At 41.1% G+C, this 21,839-nt stretch overlaps 1 protein-coding gene and 1 long non-coding RNA gene across 3 annotated transcripts in view; one reads left to right on the top strand and one right to left on the bottom strand.

The window, feature by feature from the left end:
* LOC126471962 (uncharacterized) overlaps window positions 1-21,839 on the top strand; it is a 445,209-nt gene that overhangs the window by 329,672 nt on the left and 93,698 nt on the right. For both annotated transcript variants that reach the window (XM_050099902.1, XM_050099901.1), the window contains 3 exons: window positions 6,925-7,110; window positions 9,738-9,790; window positions 9,871-10,619. In XM_050099902.1, the coding sequence (XP_049955859.1) occupies window positions 6,925-7,110; window positions 9,738-9,790; window positions 9,871-10,619 (988 nt within the window). The remainder of the gene's footprint in view (window positions 1-6,924; window positions 7,111-9,737; window positions 9,791-9,870; window positions 10,620-21,839) is intronic.
* The window catches only part of LOC126471989 (uncharacterized), a 512,362-nt gene that overhangs the window by 441,532 nt on the left and 48,991 nt on the right, over window positions 1-21,839 (bottom strand). The window lies entirely within an intron of this gene.

Below are 21,839 nucleotides of genomic sequence, written 5' to 3'. Positions count from 1 at the left end.
ATCTAACACCTATGGACTTTTAATTGTGGGGAACTGTGAAAGATAACATCTACTGACATAAGACACACACGCTGGAGGAACTCCGCCAGGAGATTATAGTGACATGTGCAGCAATATCCACTGTAACATTGACTGACATAGTTGTGGCAACTGCTCGCCATTCTGTTATGTGTATACCCACCAACGGTGAACATTAAAGTAACCATGTGCTAAACTGAAGATTGTACAACATGTGTGACCAATTATTAGATGTAAAATAAACACATAAGTAATACTTTTCATTCCTTAAAGTGTGTATACATTTTTCTGGCAGGCTCTACATGTTGCATAATGCTTATGAATTTTATCCATTTGTGCTCCACTTTTTCATCTCCAGACTTGAATATTTGAGTCAGGAAGAGAAAAGTCCACTGCCTCCAGAACCAATTGGCTACTGTCACTGCCTTCAGTGTGGAAGGACCTGGGTTTGATTCCTGTACCACCTCTGATTTTTTTCTGATATGGTGAGGTCTGGAATGGGGTCCACTCAGCCTTGTAAGGGCAAATGAGCACCTGCTTGTACAAAGGTTTCATCTTTTGGCTATATCGGCTGGAGGGATTCGCAACATGCTGAGCTCATGTCCCTCTATCATAGATAGCTCCTCATACTGCCTTGTAGGCAGCTGTCGACCAGTCAGAACAGGCCTAAGGCCTAATCCATGAGTGATGTTTACCTTTTACATGTAACTGAAAAGTCAATACTTTTACAAACATCTCAGTGCAATAAAAACTGTATGACAAGTAGTCTGGTGAACGCATTTTGATGACTCCTCTTCAGCAGATTTTGTGTCAGTCATTATGCTTAGGCATTTAAGGTTGGTTGGACTCCATTGCAGACTTTATTGACCAAAAAAATTGAAGCTATCTCCCACAGCAGCAATCAGTGACTCTAGCCTTTAGCCCACAGCCCAGGAAGGCACCCAGAAATAGATACAGAACTTTCCAACTCATCTCAATTGAATGATCACCTTCAAATGACATGACAAGAGTAATCATTCTCCAAAGTTTTTCAACAACGCTTCACAAAAAGAATCCCATCTTCCCTCCAGGGATTCCCATTTGTGTTCACGAACCATCAGATCTACTGGTAACAAATGTAGCAGCTTGCTTTTGAATTGATTTGATGCCTTCTTTTAATCCAACATGGTGAGGATCACAAACACATGAGCAATACTCAAGAATGAGACACACAAGTGATCTATACATAGTCTCCTTTGTAGAGTTCCTAAAACTCTACTGACAAACTGAAGTCACCCATTCACCTCCCCTATGACTGTCCTTATATGCTCATTCCATTTCATATTGTACTCCAACGTCATGCCTAGATATTTAATGGATGTGACTTAGTCAAGCAGCACACCACCAATACTGTATGTGGACATTACAGGGCTATTTTCCCTACTCATCTGCACTAACAAACATTTTTCTACATTTAGAGCAAACTGTCATTGATCACAATAGAAATTCTGGCTATCATACTGTATTCTTCTAAAGTCATTCAGTGATGATACTTTCCTGTATAGTACAGCATCACCTGACAACAATGCAGGCTGTTCAGAAACTGCATTCGATGACTTCTCAGAGCAGGGTTGAGAGGGATGAAAAAGATCTGGTGCAGTTCAAGAGCCATATTAAAAAGCTATTACAAAAGCAAAAAAGCGAAGAATTAAGTGATGTCCATGCCTTATTGGTGATTAATGCTGAACAAACCCAAAGCGAGTGCAAGAAGACTTATACAAGAAATGTTCAGTGAATTACAAAGTAAAATTTTGAGAAATGATTCAACTAAAATCCTAAGATGATTTGAAGTTCCATTAAGTCTGTAACAACCTAAATCATCTATTTGGTTGAATACAGACAATACTGACATCAAAACAGAACATGACAGAAAAGGTTGAAATAGTGAATACAGTCTTCCAAAACTGTTTCACTGCAGAGTATCATAATAAGAATTCTCCTTCTAATCATCATATTAATAACCATACCGGCAGACATTGAGATACATGATTGTGTAGTAGAAAATGGGGCAAAACTGCCCAACAGCGTAAAGGAATTTGAACTTGTTGAGGTACCTATAAGATTCACCTTGGGTTATGTGAAAGAACTTGCTCCGCTTATAGCAGCATTTATCATGGCTTGTGGAATGATAAGCACCAAATGATTGGAAAAAGTGCAGGTCATTCCTATTTTCAAGGAAGGTCCTCTTACAGATGCACATAATTATAGGCTTCTATTGCTGATACCAATCTTCCACAGAATTGCTGATACCAATCTTCCACAGAATTATTGAACATTTTTTGAGATCTCAACTTTATTACCTTTTTCAAGAACTAAAAACTCAACTATAAAAATCAACAGGGTTCCGCACGCGGAGATATTGTGAAATGCGGCATACTATGGTTGTCCATGAGCTCCAGAGCAGTGTACAATGTCACCCAGAATGATGCCTTTCTTCTTGACTAGCAGATAAATATGAACTGCCATGAATTCCTCTCCTGTGCCAACCTCTTCAAACCAGAGTGGTACATGCACCATCTGCATTACCTTACCTTTTTCCATTTTTAGAGAAGGTTACCATTCATCACACAAAATAGAAATTCTACCCCGGTCATCCTCCTGTCATTCAACAGCAACACTTCCTCATACACTACAGTGCACCAGCAAATTATCACAGATCTGTGCTCATCATATCTGTCATATCATTTATGTATATAGAAAATGAGAGCAATCCTATCACACTTGCCTGGCTCACTGCTGACGACATCCTTGTTTCTGACGAACACTTGCCATCAAGGACAATGTGCTGGGTTCTATTAATTAAGAAGTCTTTGGGCTACTCACATATCTGCAAATCTATTCTGCATGTGTGGACCTTCATTAACAGTCTGCAATGAAGCACCACATCAAATACTTTCTGGAAATCCAGGAGTATGGAATCTGCCTGTACTATTTCATTTATGGTTTGTAGGATACCATGTGAAAAAGGGTCATTTGAGTTTTGCATGAGCAATACTTTCTTAAAAAATAAATAAAAAATAAAAAAATAAATGTCACAAAGGAATTATTTGAATGGGATGTAAATTGATGGATGTAATATAAATGTACAAACAAACAAATGATTACAAATTACAAACTGAACAGATCAGTAATACATTGGTCCACCTCTGGCCCTTATGCAAGAAGTTATTCAGTTGGCAATGACTGACAGAGTTGTTGGATGTCCTCTGGAGGGCTATTATGCCCAATTCTGTCCAACTAGCACGTTAGATCATCAAAATCCCGAGATGGTTGGAGGGGCCTTACCCATAATGCTAAAAATGTTCTCAACAGGGGAGAATCAGGCAATCTTGCTGGTGATGATAGGGTTTTAAAATCATGTAAGACAAGCAGTAGAAATTGTTGCCATGTGTGGGCAGACATTATCTTGTTCAAATGTCAGTGCAGGATGGCTTGTCATTAAGGACAACAAAATGAAGCATATATCATCGACATGCTGCTGTGCTGTAAATGTGCCACAGATGATAACCAAAGGGGTTTTCCTATGCTGCCACACCAGACTGGTCAACAACTGACTGTGTAGATGTAAGCTTACTGTCCAATCCTATTCTCAAATTCAATGTGTGCTGAAACCATTATGTGCTTGTCCTCTCTAGATTCACAATACATGATGTGAGAGAAACATTCACATTTCTTCAGATCTCCACCTTCATTCTCACATCCCTATTAATACTGTAATTTGCAGAGACCTCTAAAATCATATGTGACACACACAATTTCACACTAGCACTGACAGCAACAGGACAAAATATCGCAAAATCATTGCTCCTATTAGTTCAATAACGTAAAGGGAGCACAGGCTTCACACACTTTAATATTTAACATCCAATCAGCTTGTCCTGTTAATGTTATGTAGTTGGTGGTGATGAGACTGCATAGTTCAACTAAATTTAAAACAATTCTAATATATCATTTAATTTCAGTCCCAGTTACACATTTTTTAACACGTAACTAATTTCAATCTCCCTGGATCATCTTCAAATCTATGTAACTGCATCAGCGACCCGTCGTTTCTGTGTCAGAAGCACACACCTGAGACATTCTGAAAACAGATACATTGGATTGCTAATGCAACTATAGAAATCTGAAGATGATCCAGGGAGATCGAACCACATCATACATAAATAAATGTGCAACTGGTACTAAAAAACAAACAATGTATTGGAACTGTTTTAAATATCAATACAGTTGCTGTTCTGTCACAACAGATTTCATATTACCTGGGCAATCAGCACAAAGATTTCATCTCCAGCACTAATAACATTGAGTATTAATGGAGAAAGTTAAAGAGAGGATTGTACAATATTCTTTAGACAGATATGTTTAAACTGAAATACTAAAGTTGTGAGCGGCAGTAAAGACCTGCCTTGGTTTGACAGCCATGTTATAAAACTGCTACGAAAGCAAAGAGACCTTCGCTGCAAATTTAAATGGAGACAAAGCCTCACAGTTGAACAAAAATGAAATGATGCCAAAATTAGCTTAAGGAGAGCCATCTGTGAAGTTTTCAACAAATTCGAAAGTAAAATTCGTCCACTGCTTGACAGAAAATCTAAAGAAGTTTTGTTCTCATGTTAAACCATTAAATGGATCGACAACAACTGTCTAGTCTATAACCATAATGGCACTGAAGCAGAGGATGATACAGAAAACACTGAAATACTAAATTTCTTTCTCCAAAACTGTTTCACAGAGGAAGATTGCACTGTAGTGCCTTCTTTAAATCATTGTATGAACAACGAAATGGCTGCTATTGAAACAAGTGACCTTTGGATTGAAAATCAACTGAAATAGCTCAACATAGGGAAGGCCACTGGACCTGACAGTATACCAATTCGGTACTACATAGAGTATGTGAATGAACTTGCCCCTCTTCTAGCAAACAGGTACTGTAGGTTTCTGGAGCAGTGATGTCTTCCTGACAATTGTAAAAAGGCACAGGGCATTCCCATTTTCAAGAAGGGTCATTGAGCAGACACACAGAATAATAGGTCTATGTACATCTCTGATGTCTGTGTTGTAAAATTTTGGAATGTTTTATGCTTGCAAATTATGACATTTCTAGATTATGAAAACCCCCTCTGTAGGAATCAATATGATAACAAAACACAGATCACTCCAAATGAACTTTTCATAAATGGGATTCACAGTCATATAAAATTTTTTGAAAGACATCATGTTTATGCCAGTGACTGTTAAACTTTTTATTTCCACTATTGCAATTTCGACCTTAGGCCATTATCAAGTGCAAATTTTTTGGCTTTAAGCCATGTCAACTTTATGCATGCTGACACTTATATGTTGTTGTCATTTGTTGTTATATACATTCATAATGCTGCTGTGGTTTAGTGCAAAAGTTACTAGTGATGGTGGAATGAACATGTGTATGTACAGACTGTGCTATTTTACGATATATGGACATGTGCACTCACACTACTTAGCAGCGTTACGAATGTATATAACAGCAAACGACAACGACATATAAATGTGTCAGTGTGTATAAAGTTGACAAAGCTTAAAGCCAAAACATCTGCACTTGATAATGGCCTAAGGCCGAAATTGCAATAGTGGAAATAAAGAGTTTAACAGTCAATGGCATAAGCATGATGTCTTCCAGATCACTCTGCTCGTCCATGAGACCCAGAAGGCGATAGATACTGATGCCCAAGTCAACAACATGCTCTTGTCTTCCATGAGGCACTGTCACCTAATGAACAAAATACAAATTTACAGAATATCAGACCAATTGTGTGAGTGGATTGAAGAGTTTCTATCAAACACAACACATCATGCCATTCGGAACAGAGGCAAGTCTTCAGGCATAGAAGTAGCTTCAGGCATGCCCCAGGGGACTACCACAGGACTATTACTTTTCACAGTATATATAAATGACCTAGTAGATGAAGTTGGAAGTTCCAGATGGCACTTCATAGATGACGCTGTTGTAACAGAGAAATTACAGCACTAGAAAATTGTAGCAAAATACAGGAAGACCTGTAGGGGATCGATGTTTGGTGAAAGGAGTGGCAATTGACCCTCAACAGAAACAAATGTTACATTGCAGTTAGTAGCACACTGTCTGTGGTAGGCAGGTGTCCAGTTCATGCTCTGGTCTGACACATAGTTTCAACTTCTAACAAATATTCATCACAGTATATATTCCACCAGACAGTAACATGTCATCTCAGTCCTATATCATGTTTCACACAACACAATGTGGCATAGAAATTCTGAGAGATAATAAATAATAAAGACACATCAAAGAGGTTGAAATGTTTCTAATAATAATTGAAGCTTTGCATAGCTGTTCCTCAGGTGAATATAGTGTCTGTGCAGTCTATCCTTCAGCCGGTGGTGGTTTGTAGCACACACAGACTCTATTACTTATTCTATAATGTTTAGACACATTTCAAATTCTGACTTAAAACTGAAGTGTATGGCATACTTTCTACTTTTTTTGCAACTTAAATTGCTACAGTTTACCAACAGCCTAACATTAGTTTCATAGTGTGTTCATGTGTTCATGAAGATTTGGATAAGAAACATGTGTAGATATCTAATCAACACAGGCATCAGGGAAAACTGAACCTGTACATTAGAAACAATTTTTAAATCATAATTACATGCCAGTAATATAGTGGCCATCTCTTTATTTGTTTAAAACCACAGTTACTACTTAAAAAAGAAACTGTGGTCACTTTCAGTATTTTCAGGTGACTTTTCAGAATAGTCAGATTTTAGGTAAAAGTGTGTTCAATGATCTTAATACAGTCATTATTATCAGTATTTTCTATTATGTTAACTTTTATCACATGGTTGTGTTATTAGGTTGCACCGTGGGTGGTCAACAGTACACAGAGGGAGTTCGTATTGAAGTGGACAGAGCACAGTGTAAGCAATGTTACTGTATACGAGGACGAGTGCAATGCACTACACTGAAGTGTTCTCCACCAATACATGGATGTACTCCAGTAATCTCTAACATCAGCTGCTGCCCTACAAGATATGAGTGCAGTGAGTAGAATTTTAGTGCATTGATCATGTCACTTTCCTTTATACTCTGAATTGTCAGACTTTAGTCATTGTAATGAAGTGGAGAGGAAATACAAATATCATTTGTACTTGCCTATAAAATTACAATGTTAACATGCAACTATTTCTGGCTGTCATTTACCATATAATTACTGTAATTTGGGCCTTTTGGATAACAAATTATTTTTATGTCCTTAAACTGAACAAGTTGGTTGGCTTAAGGTAGTTAGGTCTAAAGTCTCAGCCATTTGAAGTTATGGAATGAACTCTCGCCTCTACAGGTATGAGTCACAACATACAAGCATTCATTAATTAAGAACCACCATAAACATAAACATGGAAATACCACAATTGAAAAGTACCTGTATGAAGACACATCACTACTTACAGGACAGAGCAGCAGCAGAAGGGCACGTACAAAAGGAGAACTGAAAGCCAGTTATCAGTCTTTGTGAAGCTAGTACGTGCAGATATTTGACAAAGCATGAAAATCTGTTTCAACAAGTAATATCTGGGCCTGATGCCATAAGAAAGTTCAGCAACAAAATTTGTCAGCATTAATTTTTTTTTTCTTGTAGGCCATCCTCATTAACTGTACGAATGGCCGTAATTTATTGTAAATGGTAGAAATTGAAAGTCGCACAATGTATCACTAACACAATATTAGGCTTCCAAGACAAGTGTGAAAGCAATGAAACATTATTTAGTGATGATACTATGAAAAATGCACTTCTACAATTGTCTAAAATACTGTTAACAAAATACGCAGAAACTTATGAACTGGTTTCTTATAAATGCCCTACATGAGTACTAAATGTTATGAACTCGCTGCTAAATGTTAAGTAATGCCAATAAAGGTAACTCATATATTTCGATCTCTTCTACAATGTACTGCAGTTTTAGAGCTGCAGGTGACTTGAATGACCAGTATGACCAAACAAAAACATATAAGTAACTCAAATTTAGCAAGCACAGAAGCCCACTCTACTTCTCGATTCATGAAATATAACACTAAATATCAAAACCAACTAATTCTGCAACGAACTAGTTAACAAAGTCTCCTCATTAATTACACTTCAAACATAAGAAGGAACCACTGTCTTAACAATGTAGTCCACTTTTCCAACAATAAAACTTATTTTAGTGGTGTATGTGTGTGATATATCACTATTATATCATTATACAAATTTGCTCTCAAACAGCAATAAACTGTTACATCAATTGTCAAGCCACCTCTATTTACAGCATGCATTATCACATATATTTAGTCTATTTTATGATGTACAAAAGTCTCATCTATTCTTCTATAATTTAGTGTTAATGACATGAAACTCGTTTTGATTTGTCAAAGATAAATGTCTAGAGGATGTCCCAGGAGGAATTGTCAGTTTTCAGAGATATAACAGGAATGATCATTTAAAGCAAGAAACTTGCCCTATTCTGAATAGATTCCGAGATAGAACACATTCAATGTACACTGTTGTTTATTTTCTGTATTACTCAATCTATTGTGAGATTTACATATGTGTAACAGTTTGTAAACATTACAACATGCATTTCACAAAGTACTGGTTGAAAAATACATATTTTTAACACATTCACCTCTAAGCATTATTGTACACATTAGATAGCAACTGTTGTACAGCTCACAGTAAATGTTTGAATACCCCATTCTCAAGAGGAACTTTGGAGAATACCTGCACTGAAAACTCTGGTAAACACTCTACAATCAGGAACTTGACATGTTGGAAAGCACAGACGGTATTCTTCAACAGCAGCAGGAGCACTACCATCACAAAAACCGTGAACATACAGAATATCTGCATTTTCTTCATTAGTGTAGATGTGTGGCATTTTAGCCATTGTGGGTATAAACACAGGTAACTGATGCTTCTCTCTGATACACTCTCAGTCTCTCACACCACTTCATTCATCACTCACCATGGATAACTTAGCATTCAACTTTCAACAGGCTAATTTAATGGCAGAAAGACATCAAGAGCAAAGAGGTTGAAAGCAGCAAAGGATGTTAGGGCTAAAATAAAGTAAAACACTGAATGGGTCAGGTGGGTGAGACACGTAAGTGCGCACTACTAGCCCAAAAACAAATATACATTAAATGTATTCTATCCTGGAAACCATTAGGAACAGGGCATATGCCCATATGAAGATTTTTGGTTCAAATAATTTTTCGTGCCATATCCCTGAATAATGACCATTCCTCTTGGGAGACCCTGTATCACTGATGTTTCCCAATTACTTGTGCCAAAGGATATGTTTATATGTTTGCTCCTATGCCATTAAAAATGTGAGAAAGGGGGTGGGGCTAACCTGCAACACATATCCAGTAGGCAATTATTTCTAACGGGACTGATGACCTCAGATGTTAAGTCCCATAGTACTTAGAGCCATTTGAACCATTTGAATTATTTCTATTTACTTAAGGTAATACATGCATAAATCAAACTCATGATATTGTATAAAATTTACTACATTCAATGACATGATAAGTTAAGAATGAAGTCTGAGTGATAGTTATTGATGTGCTGTCATGTATAACCATAGTTGATGTAAAAAGGAAATTACAAAATGATCTCTCTGCTTTACAGATAGACATGATGAGGAAAGGGCAACAGGTACTACAAGAGCATCATCAATTGAGGTGACAAGCTATCACTTACATAAACCACTTTTTCCTATTTGTAAAACCAATGAAACTGATTGTGTGCTTCACAATTACAGGGTACAATCTCTTCAGTGGGAAAAAAGAAAAATAAGATATTTGAAAGAGGGCCACTGCAAAACTATAGCACAACTACTAACAATGCTAATCGATCTCCAGGTACACAAGAACGAATTCATCGTGAGATGGGGCCTATTGACATGGAAAATAAAATTGTATCCAATAATGGGACACAAAATTCTACAGCAAATAACACGACCACAGAAGAAGTGGAAACAACTACAAGTGACATTCAGAATGCAACTACACTCAATTTCACTTCAGAGGAAAATGTAACACCTACAATCATGACAGAAACAATTCCAGCTTTTACTGAGCCTGAAAACACAACAGAGAATCTACTACAAAATGAGACAACTGTAGCAAACATCATCACTGCAATGGAAAGAATTGATAATCTAAGCCCTGAAGACAATGAAACTGAAAATGTTACGAGTAATGAAATTACAACTGAAGTTACAGATGATATAATAACCTTGCAAACTGAATCTACTTTTATGACAATCATACCTACAACAATCATAATGCCAGAAGAACTTGATACTGTAAATGTGACAGTTCACACTAATGTCAGTATTTCTGACCCTGGGACTAACAACACATCACTATTAAACAACTCAGCTCCATCAGAAAGGGTTATACCACCAGAGATTGAAGCAATAATCAACATAACACAAAAGAAGGATCCAGATTATGATGAATATGACTACAATGTACCTTCACTTCCGCCATCACTACCTGGTGTCAGGTATGGTACAATCAAATAATATTAATGAAAACAGTATTGCATTTAATATCTCTTTAAGCACTCCCTTATAAACTTAAGAATAAAATTAAAAATTACACTTAAACCTGTCACTATTGTTATAAATATAAGAGAAGTATCAAGCCAAATGAGGTCCATAGCAAGAATATAAATATGACATAGGAGAGGGGAGGTTGTATCAATGGAGTGGCACGAAGGAGAAAGTGGAATCAATGGGGAGGATGTTGAGAGGGAGGAAAAACATGTGAGTCATTTACTTCAAGAGTCTGCATCTTGCATCTGTTGCATGCCAGGTGAGCAGACTAAGGGTTCTGTGGTACACATGAAATCAACATTAATAGGGGCAGTTTTTTTATTTCAAAATGAATACATATAGTTCTCTCTCTCTCTCTCTCTCTCTCTCTCTCTCTCTCTAACACACACACACACACACACACACACACACACACACACACACACACAAAATACTGGTAGCACCATTTGTTCTCCTATCTGAAGGCAGTCTAAGCCTACAATATCCTGAAAGACAGAAAGGAAGTGTCTCCTCCTCTCATGGGCAATTTCATTGAATGTTCTTTCTTCTCTGTCCTTCGTAGCCACTTTTCCTCTCATTGATACCGCACTTTGCACCAACTTCAATGGACTCATATGCATCCACAATAATAGGATTTTTAGCAGATCAACATTTAAATTTCAAATGGATTTTCTTCTGAGACTGCTATTTATACGAGCATTTAATAACATTTTAAAACATTACAATATTAGCAGTTTGTGTTTTCTGCAATTTACCAAAGGCATTTAATTGTGTCAGACTCAGAATTCGAACAAAGAAGTTACATTTTGATGAAAAACCTTTAAACATATGACTTGTTTCCTTCCCATTTAAGAAAAAAAATATTCAGAAAGTTACATCAAAGGATTAAGTAATGTACATAAAATTGCGTATTATATTTACAAGCTATTGCAGGGTCTTAAAAACATTCAAAACTGTGGCATTCATTATAACACTCAACTCCTCTGTTTTCGGAGTACATCACAACTGAGTTTATCCACCTCTAAGATAGATCATCTACACCAAACCCTATGAGATGTTTTAAATGCCAAAAGTTTGTAACCACAACTGTTTGTAACAGCAAAGTAACATGTGGTAAATACTGATCAAAGGTGGATTAAGCAAATGAAATAAGCAGATGTCACCCAAAATGTACAACTGTTTGAATGATCATCCCATGTGTGGCAGAGATAGCTAAAAGTTTGCTGAAAGGAAAACAAAAAATCAGGAACTGAATGTGTGATGAACAGATATGGTGAGGCTAAGAAAGCACTCACGGTGATTTAACCTCTAGTATTTACCACAGATCTTTTGAAATCAGTATTCAAAAAACCTATCACACCCCCCTCACAAACTCCAATACCAGAGTTACATAAACATGCATGCTCTTTCAAGAGGGCCTACAAAGGTGAAACTACTTCCAATTCCTTAAATACTCAGAAGCCAAAGGTTTTCTAAATACAAGCATTCAAAATCAAGTATCAGAAAAAAACATCAACATCCTTGTCCACAAAAACACCAGCTCCTTCAAGTAAATATAAAAGTTCAGCCAAAACCCAACCAAAGGCAAATAAAGCTGGATTAAAACCATCAGATTGGCACACACTACCTCTGTCTGATAGCAAAGGCAATGTTGCGAACATCCATTGCAAATAACCAGTGCAGAAAAAATGGGGAAAACCCTCACTGGCTGATGGGTCCCATAATTAAATGGATAGTGGACATTTTCAAAACATCTGCAGAGGAGGTAAAATTAAAACTTGTCACCTGTAAGCAGCCGATGTACTTCAAAACTTCTGATTCTCATGTTAGGATCTTACTCACTTAACAGGGAAGATGATCTTGGTGAAAACAGGGGTAATGCATTATTCACTACCATTAGTTATATGTGCCACTCCTCAACTGTGCAATTCACCACCAACTTGCAGGCAGTAATGACACACTTGATAAAACGGATCTCATACACTTCATGAGGCAACTACCCTCATCCTTCCCATTTGTAGGAAATTTTAATGCACATTATGTGTTTTGAGATCCAACAGCAATTGCCAGAGACTCACTGAATCACGAGACATCTATCTTCTGAACAGAGGTCAAGCAACATATTTCACCTCAGCCACAGGTTAATTCTCAATCAATGACCTATCCTTTTATCCCCATGCCCTCAAACATATTGCATAGTGGGAAGTGGGAAATGATTTTCATTCTAGCAAGCACTTCACTACCTGGATACACATCCAGACAGATGAGATCCCATAAGGAGGTCACCAACGTATGTACAGCAGTGACAGTTGTGCAAAGAATCAAAAGCAAAATTCATTGATCATCACACATTGTCATTGGAACTATACCTACATTCATGGAGGCAATCCATAATGATAGTCCTACTAAAACGAGGAAAGGGCAGTAACTCTACAAGTGGTTACTATGATGTTGTTCTCAGAAGCTTCTTAGGAGAAAAAAAAGAGATAAACTGCTACCTAGTGTGGATGTCAGTGAGGAAGTAACCCCTTAGCTGCTTCCAATGTAAATTCATGAAATATTGCTCTACCCTAGATAACCTGATCTTGCTGGAGGTGGCTCTGCAGAAAGCTTTCCTAAAAAGACGGTAGTATGGGTAGTCTCTGATATTGAAAAGTGTATGACACTACATGGAGGTACAAAACATTCAGCCAAGTTCATATCTTGGACTTCAGAAAAAAATTACCAAGTTTATTGACATCCTCTCTTGTAGTGCGGTCATTCCATCACAGTATAGGGGAGTTTTTATTGGCAGTGCTGGCCAACCTACCTGTTCCCAGTCTGAATAATATTCTGAAATAAATTTTCCTTTCTACAGAATTTAGAATATGTTAATCATATAGGATTTGTTTGGAAAAAACCTTGAAAGTTGCCTTGCCTGCAGCATGATAAAACACACGCATGATGGGTCCTTCTAGGATGTAACCAGGGTAGAGTGTGACATTTGATTTCTGTTCCACTGTTGCATTTTTCAGTAAGCGTAACACTCTTCAGTTCAGCACACTATTTATCCTTCACTATTTGTTCATAGTATGAAGGACATTTACTGGTCCAGCATCTGCTGCATGAAAAGAGGCAGTCTAGTGATCTAGCATCACAAACCTTTAAAACTAAATTGGAATGACAAAGGGAGGGATGAGAATTATCAGTATCTATTATGCAGTCGCATAATCAACAGGTACCCCAAATTTGATACAAAATGACATTAAAATACCATACTGAAAGAGTTTAAAGATTTAATTGACAACAAAAGAGGAAAACTGCACAAGGAACAACAGACAGGATTCATTGCTCTGTACATCCAGAAGCACTTTGTGCTAAATTTTCAGGCATGGAGCAATCAAAGAAATTGTTGGTGCAAATAATAACAACTTCTGAAGTCACATGCAATACTCCACCGTCAGTTGCAACAGTTTTCCATGGAACTGAACGAAGAGTACGGAGATGCTGTGTATTACTGCAAAGTATGTTGGTTAAGTCAAGAGGCACAATTTGTCAATTTAGAACCCACTGTTGATGAATTTATGAAAGAAAAAGGTGCACAGGAAAGAAAATTAGAACATCAGGAATGGACTGCAAACCTCGGATTTTAAGTTGACTTGACTGCACACCGCACACAGTAAGACAATGCAAGGTGAGAAACAACTTAGCTCTGATCTGATGAGGATGTATTTAAAAAGAAAACCTGCTCAAAGAAGTAAACAACTGTGTATGAGCAGAGCATATTAGATGGAGGGGGTCCAACAGCCGATCAGTTCCACTCATTCCACCAGGGAGGAGGTACACGGCTCGTGATGTCTGTAGTTCAACCATGTCTAGATGGTCAATACCACGGTTTGATTGTGTCCGTATTGTTACTTTGTGCCAGGAAGGGCTCTCAACAAGGGAACTGTCCAGGAGTCTCACAGTGATGTTGTTCGGACATGGAGGAGATACAGAGAGACAGGAGCTGTCGATGACATGCCTCGTTCAGGCCACCCAAGGGCTACTACTGCAGTGGATGACCGCTACCTACAGATTATGGCTCAGAGGAACCCTGACAGCAACGCCACCATATTGAATAATGCTTTTTGTGTAGCCACCGGACATCGTGTTACAACTCAAACTGTGCGCAATAGGCTACATGATGCGCAACTTCATTCCCAACGCCCACGGCTAGGTCCATCTTTGCAACCATGATACCATGCAGCACGGTACAGATGGGCCCAACAACATGTCGAATGGACCGCTCAGGATTGGCATCATGTTATCTTCACTGATGAGTGTCGCATATGCCTTCGACCAGACAATCGTCGGAGATGTGTTTGTAGGCAACTCAGTCAAGCTGAGCGCCTTAGACACATTGTCCAGTGAATGCAGAAAGGTGGAGGTTCCCTACTGTTTTGGGGTGGCATTATGTGAGGTTGATGTACACTGCTGGTGGTCATGGAGGGCGCAGTAATGGCTGTATGATACGTGAATGCCATCCTCCGACTGGTAGTGCAACCATATCGGCAGCATATTGGCAAGGCATTCGTCTTAATGGATGATAATTCATGCCCCATCATGCACATCTTGTGAATGACTTCCTTCAGGATAACGACATTGCTTGGCTAGAGTGGCCAGGATGTTCTCCAGACATGAACCCTATCAAACAAGCCTGGGATAAACTGAAAGGGCTGTCTTTGGACGGTGTGACCCTCCAACTACTCTGAAGGATCTACGCCAAATCACCATTGAGGAGTGGGACAATCTGGACCAACAATGCCTTGATGAACTTGTGGATAGTACGCCACGATGAATACAGGCATGCATCAATGCAAGATAATGTGCTACCGGGTATTAGAGGCACTGGTGTGCATTAGAGGGACTGGTGTGTACAGCAATCTGGACCACCACCTCTGAAGGTCTCGCTGTATGGTGATACAATATGCAATGTGTGGTTTTCATGAGCAATAAAAAGAGCGGAAATGATGTTTATGTTCATCTCTACTCCAATTTTCTGTATAGGTTCTGGAACTCTCAAAACCGAGGCGATGCAAAACTTTTTTTGATGTGTGACTATGTCTATTTCTGACCTTTTTTATCATCTTTCTATGGGTGATGAAAGGACATTAATTAAAGAGAGGAAAAGAGTACAAGATAACAAAACAGTATAACAACAATATTTAATGTAGCTAAATTACAGAGTATGAAATTCAGCAAAATAAGGAATGGTTGAAACTGAATACTCTCTTTCCAACACAGAAGCTCCTCTTCCACACAACAATTCTCTGTGCAAATAACTGTTCAATAAATTTAAAAAAACTTTGTCAGGTTTTAAATAATTTGTTCTACTTGAAGTCAGGGTTTTCTGAGTGGCTCTACCATGAGGTTATTCCATTATCCCAGACTCTGATTACCCAACATAGTTACGTTTCATAAAAAAGTGATGCATCAAATTGCGATCTACAGGTACATGGAGCATGCATTCAGCTCTGATGACTTTGGTCTGGCATGTAATTTCGTGCCTCATCAAACACTTTAGCATTTGGCATTTGGTCTATTTGAACACTTACTCAAAAGTTTCAAAATACGTAAATGTTATACGCTGAAATGACAAAAGTCATGGGATAGTGGTGTGCACATATGCAGATGGCAGTAGTATCACATACACCAAATATAAAAGGGCAGTGCATTGATGGTGCTGTCATTTGTACTCAATTGATTCATGGAAAAGGTGTCCAATGCGATGCTGCATGATTGGAATTAACAGACTTATAAAAGCAGAATGTTAGTTGGAGCTAGAGGCAGGGGACATTCCATTTTGAAAATCGTTAGGGAATTCAATATTCCGAGATCCACAGTGTCAAGAGCATGCCAAGAACAACAAATTTCAGGCATTACTTCTCACCATGGACAACTCGGTGGCTAAAAGCCTTCACTTAATGGTCAAGAGCAGTGGTGTCTGCAAAGAGTTGTCAGTGCTAACAGACACGCAACACTGTGAGAAATAACTGCAGAAATCAGTGTGGAAAATATGAATATATATGTTAGGACAGTGTGGCAAAATCTGCCATTAATGGGCTATGGCAGCAGATGACCAATGTGAGTGTTTTTTCTAACATCATGACATCACCTGCAGGCTCTCCTGGGCTCATAATGATGTCTTTACGAACAGCATGACATCACCTGCAGTGCTCATGATGGTATCAGTTGGACCCTAGATGAGTGGGAAACCATGGCCTGGTCAAATGAATCCTGATTTTGGTTGGTAAGAGCTGATGGTATGGTTTGAGTGTGGTGCAGACCCCACAGAGCTGTCAACCCAAGTTGTCAACAAGGCACTGAGCAAGCTGGTGGTGGTGCCGTAATGGTGTCAGCTCTGTTTACATGGAGTGGACTGGGTCCTGTGATCCAGCTGGTCTGATCATTGACTGGATATGGTTACGTTTGATTACTTGGGGGCATTTTCAGCCATTCATCAACTTCACATTCCCAAGTATGTCATTGTTTGCAATTGGTTTTGAAGAACATTCTCAATGATTTGAGCGAATGAGGTGGCCACCTTGATCACACAACATGAATCCCATCAAACATTTATGGTACATAATCAAGAGGTCAGTCCATGCACAAAGTCCTGCACTGGCAACACTACCACAATTATGTACAGCTATAGGGGCCCCCCCATGAACCATGGACCTTGCCGTTGGTGGGGAGGCTTGCGTGCCTCAACGATACAGATGGCCGTACCGTAGGTGCAACCACAACGGAGGGGTATCTGTTGAGAGGCCAGACAAACATGTGGTCCCTGAAGAGGGGCAGCAGCCTTTTCAGTAGTTGCAGGGGCAACAGTCTGGATGATTGACTGATCTGGCCTTGTAACATTAACCAAAACGGCCTTGCTGTGCTGGTACTGCGAACAGCTGAAAGCAAGGGGAAACTACAGCCGTAATTTTTCCGGGGGACATGCAGCTTTACTGTATGATTAAATGATGATGGCATTGTTAAATCTTCAAATTTAACACATATATTTCGGACAACACAACAACACATATAAGTCACTGAGTAAGTGGATCTGTGAACAAGTCGGCATTCGATTAAACACTGAGTCTCAGTCTAGCGGCCGCTGCTCGGCTGGCTGCTTAGGTGGCGCAGCTGCTGCATGGCTGGCAGACAGCGCCACACGTAGAGGACGTGCGTAATTGCGCGGCAGCACTTTGAATAATTGGCGAGTCACAACACTTTTCCCCCCTTTGAAATGGTTGCACTGGTCTTGATGGAGGTGTCCTGGAGATGGCTAACGTCCATAGGCGTTGTTTGACTTGCCGTAAAGTCTCGAGGAGGAGGCTTCCCGTACGGACGGAAGTGTCCCCAATGATAACGGGTCGAGATGACAGGAGACGTAGGGGTCGAATCTGCTGGGGCCCCATGCACCAATCTGCCCGTTGCGGCAAGTCCAGTTGATATGACAGGAGACATGGGCGATGTGTTGGTGTCCGTTGGAGGAGGCGGCGAGTAGATGTGCTCTGACAGAGGATGGTCCTCCGGTTCCTGCATGGGCACGTCTCCTGATGGCGTCCGTTCTGGTGCTGGCATCGCAATGACAGTGAGAGGGCTGCGTTGTGAGTATTGAGAGATGCCAAGATCCCGAGCATCAGGTAGAGCCAAAGGTGGTGTGGCGGCATTCGGAACAGGCGCTGCTGGCACCCGAGGCCGAAGCTGGTCCGAATGACGCACTGCAACACCCGTGTCCGTCTGGATTTCATACAGGTGTCTGCCACGGTGTCGTAAGATGCGGCCCGGGCTCCATTTTGGCCACCTGCCATATCCCCATACCCAGACGAGGTCGTCGATGGTGAACCGGCCAAGTGAAGGCACCCGCGGCCGTGAGGTGGGAGGCTGCAGAAGATGAAGTAGCGTGCGGGGCTGTCGGCCATGTAAGAGCTCAGCCGGGCTGTGGTCGCCCAGGGGGGTGAAACGGTAAGACACCAGGAACTGGAGAAGCGCATCAGCAGCAGCAGAAGTCAGAAGTTTCCGCATCTGAGCCTTAAATGTGCGGACCAGTCATTCAGCCTCACCGTTGGATTGTGGATGGAACGGCGGGGCCGTGACACGCGTAACACCGTGACGAGCACAAAAATCCGCAAAGTCGGAAGAGGCAAATTGCGGACCATTATCAGTAACAAGAGTAGAGGGGAGGCCTTCCAAAGAAAAAATGCGGGCGAGAGCACTGGTGGTTGCCGCGGTGGTAGGTGACGTGCAACGGACAATGAAAGGAAAGTTAGAGTAGGCGTCAATTACGAGGAGCCAATAAGTACCTAAAAAGGGTCCCGCAGAGTCAGCATGAATGCGCTCCCAGGGCTTCTCAGGCGAAGGCCACGGTGACAAAGATGACTTCAGGGCAGCGGCCTGTGACGCACAAGGGCTGCAGGCAGCGACCACGTGTGCGATTTCAGACTCGATGCCAGGCCAGTACACATGACGGCGCGCCAGAGATTTTGTGCGAGACACACCCCAGTGCCCCTGGTGAAGGAGGCGCAAGATCGAAGCACGCAAAGACGCAGGGACCACAACACGCGGCGAAGCATTGTCAGTGGAGAGGAGGATAACACCATTCCTAGCCGTGAGGCGGTAGCGCAAAGTGTAGTAGTTCCACAACGGATCAGAAGTCTTAGCGGATGGGCAATCTGGCCAACCCTTCTGAATACAGCGTGAAACCCGGGAGAGGGTAGCAGCCACCAGCCTGTCCCCAGTGATGGGGAACCCGTCCACAACCCGCTGCTCGGCAACATCCAGGTGGAAACACAAAAGTTCGTCCCTATCGAATGCCTGATCAGGACCCATGGGAAGGCGAGACAAAGCATCAGCATTCGCATGTTGAGCCGTTGGCCGGAAATGAATCTCATAATTGAAACGGGACAAGTAAAGAGCCCAACGCTGGAGGCGGTGTGCAGCCTTGTCAGGAAGTGACGTTGGGGGATGAAACAAGGAAACAAGTGGTTTGTGATCCGTAACAAGATGAAATTTTGAGCCATAGAGAAAAACACCAAACTTATGAAGAGCATAAATGATGGCCAAAGCTTCTTTCTCAATTTGAGAATACTTTTGTTGGGCATCCGTGAGCATTTTGGAGGCATAAGCGATGGGTTGTTCCGAACCGTCAGAAAAACGGTGCGCAAGGACTGCACCGACCCCGTATTGAGAGGCGTCTGTGGCAAGAACAAGATGTTGGCCAGGGCGATAAGTAGCCAGGCACGGGGCCTGTTTCAGCATAGTCTTTAATTTCCGGAAAGCCGCGTCACATGACGCGAACCAGTGAAAAGGCGCGTTTTTATGCAACAGGCGATGCAACGGCTGAGCCACCGATGCCGCAGATGGTAAAAACTCGTGATAGTATGCTATTTTCCCCAAGAAGGCCTGCAGTTCCTTAACATATGTAGGGCAAGGAAGGGCATCGATCGCAGCAACAGTGTGTTGAAGCGGACGAATACCATCCCGAGAGAGTTGAAACCCCAAGTACGTGATAGATGCATGAAAAAATTGTGATTTCTGAAGATTACACTTAAGACCAGCAGTCTGTAAGACATTAAAAAGTGTGCGGAGATTTTGAAGATGTTCTTCAGTGGTGGAGCCAGTGACAACTATGTCGTCCATGTAATTGATACACCCCGGTACAGGGAGCAATAATTGTTCCAAGAATCGCTGAAAAAGAGCAGGGGTGCTAGCAACCCCGAATGGCAAGCGTTGGTATTGATAGAGGCCGAAAGGCGTGTTAAGGACCAGAAACTGCCGGGAAGCAGCGTCGAGAGGAAGTTGATGATAAGCTTCCGACAGGTCAATTTTAGAAAAATACTGTCCTCCAGCGAGTTTAGTGAACAGTTCTTCAGGACGGGGCATAGGGTAAGTGTCGATGAGGCATTGAGCCTTTACAGTGGCTTTGAAATCGCCACAGAGACGAATATCACCATTGGGCTTAGCAACTACAACGACAGGAGAGGACCACTCACTGGAAGCGACAGGAAGCAAGACCCCTGAAGCAGTGAGACGATCCAACTCCCGTTTTACCTGATCACGAAGGGCCACAGGAATGGGCCGAGCCCGAAAAAACTTAGGCCGAGCAGTAGGTTTGAGCGTGATATGAGCTTCAAAGTTGTTTGCACGGCCTAACCCAGGAGAAAAAAGGGACGAAAATGTCATCGACAAGGAATCCAGTTGAGCATAAGGAATAGCGTCAGAGACAATACGGACAGAGTCATCTATGGAGAACCCAAAAACGCGAAAGGCATCAAAACCAAAAAGATTTTCTGCGTTGCTCTGGTCGACCACAAATATGGGAACAGTGCGAACGACGGATTTGTAAGATACCTCAGCATTAAACTGTCCCAAGAGAGAAATCTGCTGTTTATTGTACGTCCGTAATTGCCGAGTGACAGGGAACAGGAGTGGAGAACCCAGCTGAAGATACGTCTGAGAATTAATTATAGTGGCAGCAGAACCGGTATCCACTTGCATGCGAACATGTCGACCAAGGATTTGGACAGTGAGGAATAACTTCCCTGAAAGGGAAGAAGTGCAATTGACAGACAACACAGAATCAGAATCAGCGTCATGTTCATGAACATTGTGTATGCGGTCGGATTTACAAACGGAAGACACATGACCTTTCTTTTTGCAATTGTGACACACAGCCCAACGTTGGGGACAATCCTTGCGTGAATGTTTCGTAAAACACCGCGGACATGAAGGAAGTTGCCGGGGATTTTGTTGCAGTTTCTTAGTGGGTTGTTTACGGCTAGGCTGAGGCTGCGCGTGGGAGCGTACTGCGGCCACGTCGGCCGGCGGGGACGCACCGCACGCGTCGTCAACAGCGCACAGAGGTTGTATCTCCCCGACGTCACCCCACGCTTCTATTTGCGACCCAGCGGCGCGAGAAATTTCAAAAGACTGCGCAATGGAGAGAACTTCATCTAGAGTCGGATTCGCCAACTGAAGGGCACGTTGCCGAACTTCTTTGTCGGGCGCCGACCGGATAATAGCATCCCGTACCATGGAATCGGCATAGGATTCTTTGTGAACGTCAGTAACAAATTGACACTTTTGACTGAGGCCGTGAAGTTCAGCAGCCCAAGTGCGATAGGAGTGATTTGGTTGTTTTTGACAACGATAAA

This window comes from Schistocerca serialis, chromosome 1 (assembly GCF_023864345.2).
Source record: "Schistocerca serialis cubense isolate TAMUIC-IGC-003099 chromosome 1, iqSchSeri2.2, whole genome shotgun sequence".
Classification (NCBI taxonomy): Eukaryota; Metazoa; Arthropoda; class Insecta; order Orthoptera; family Acrididae; genus Schistocerca; species Schistocerca serialis.
Note: the sequence above shows the minus strand (reverse complement) of the source record. Positions and strands in the feature narration are given on the sequence as shown.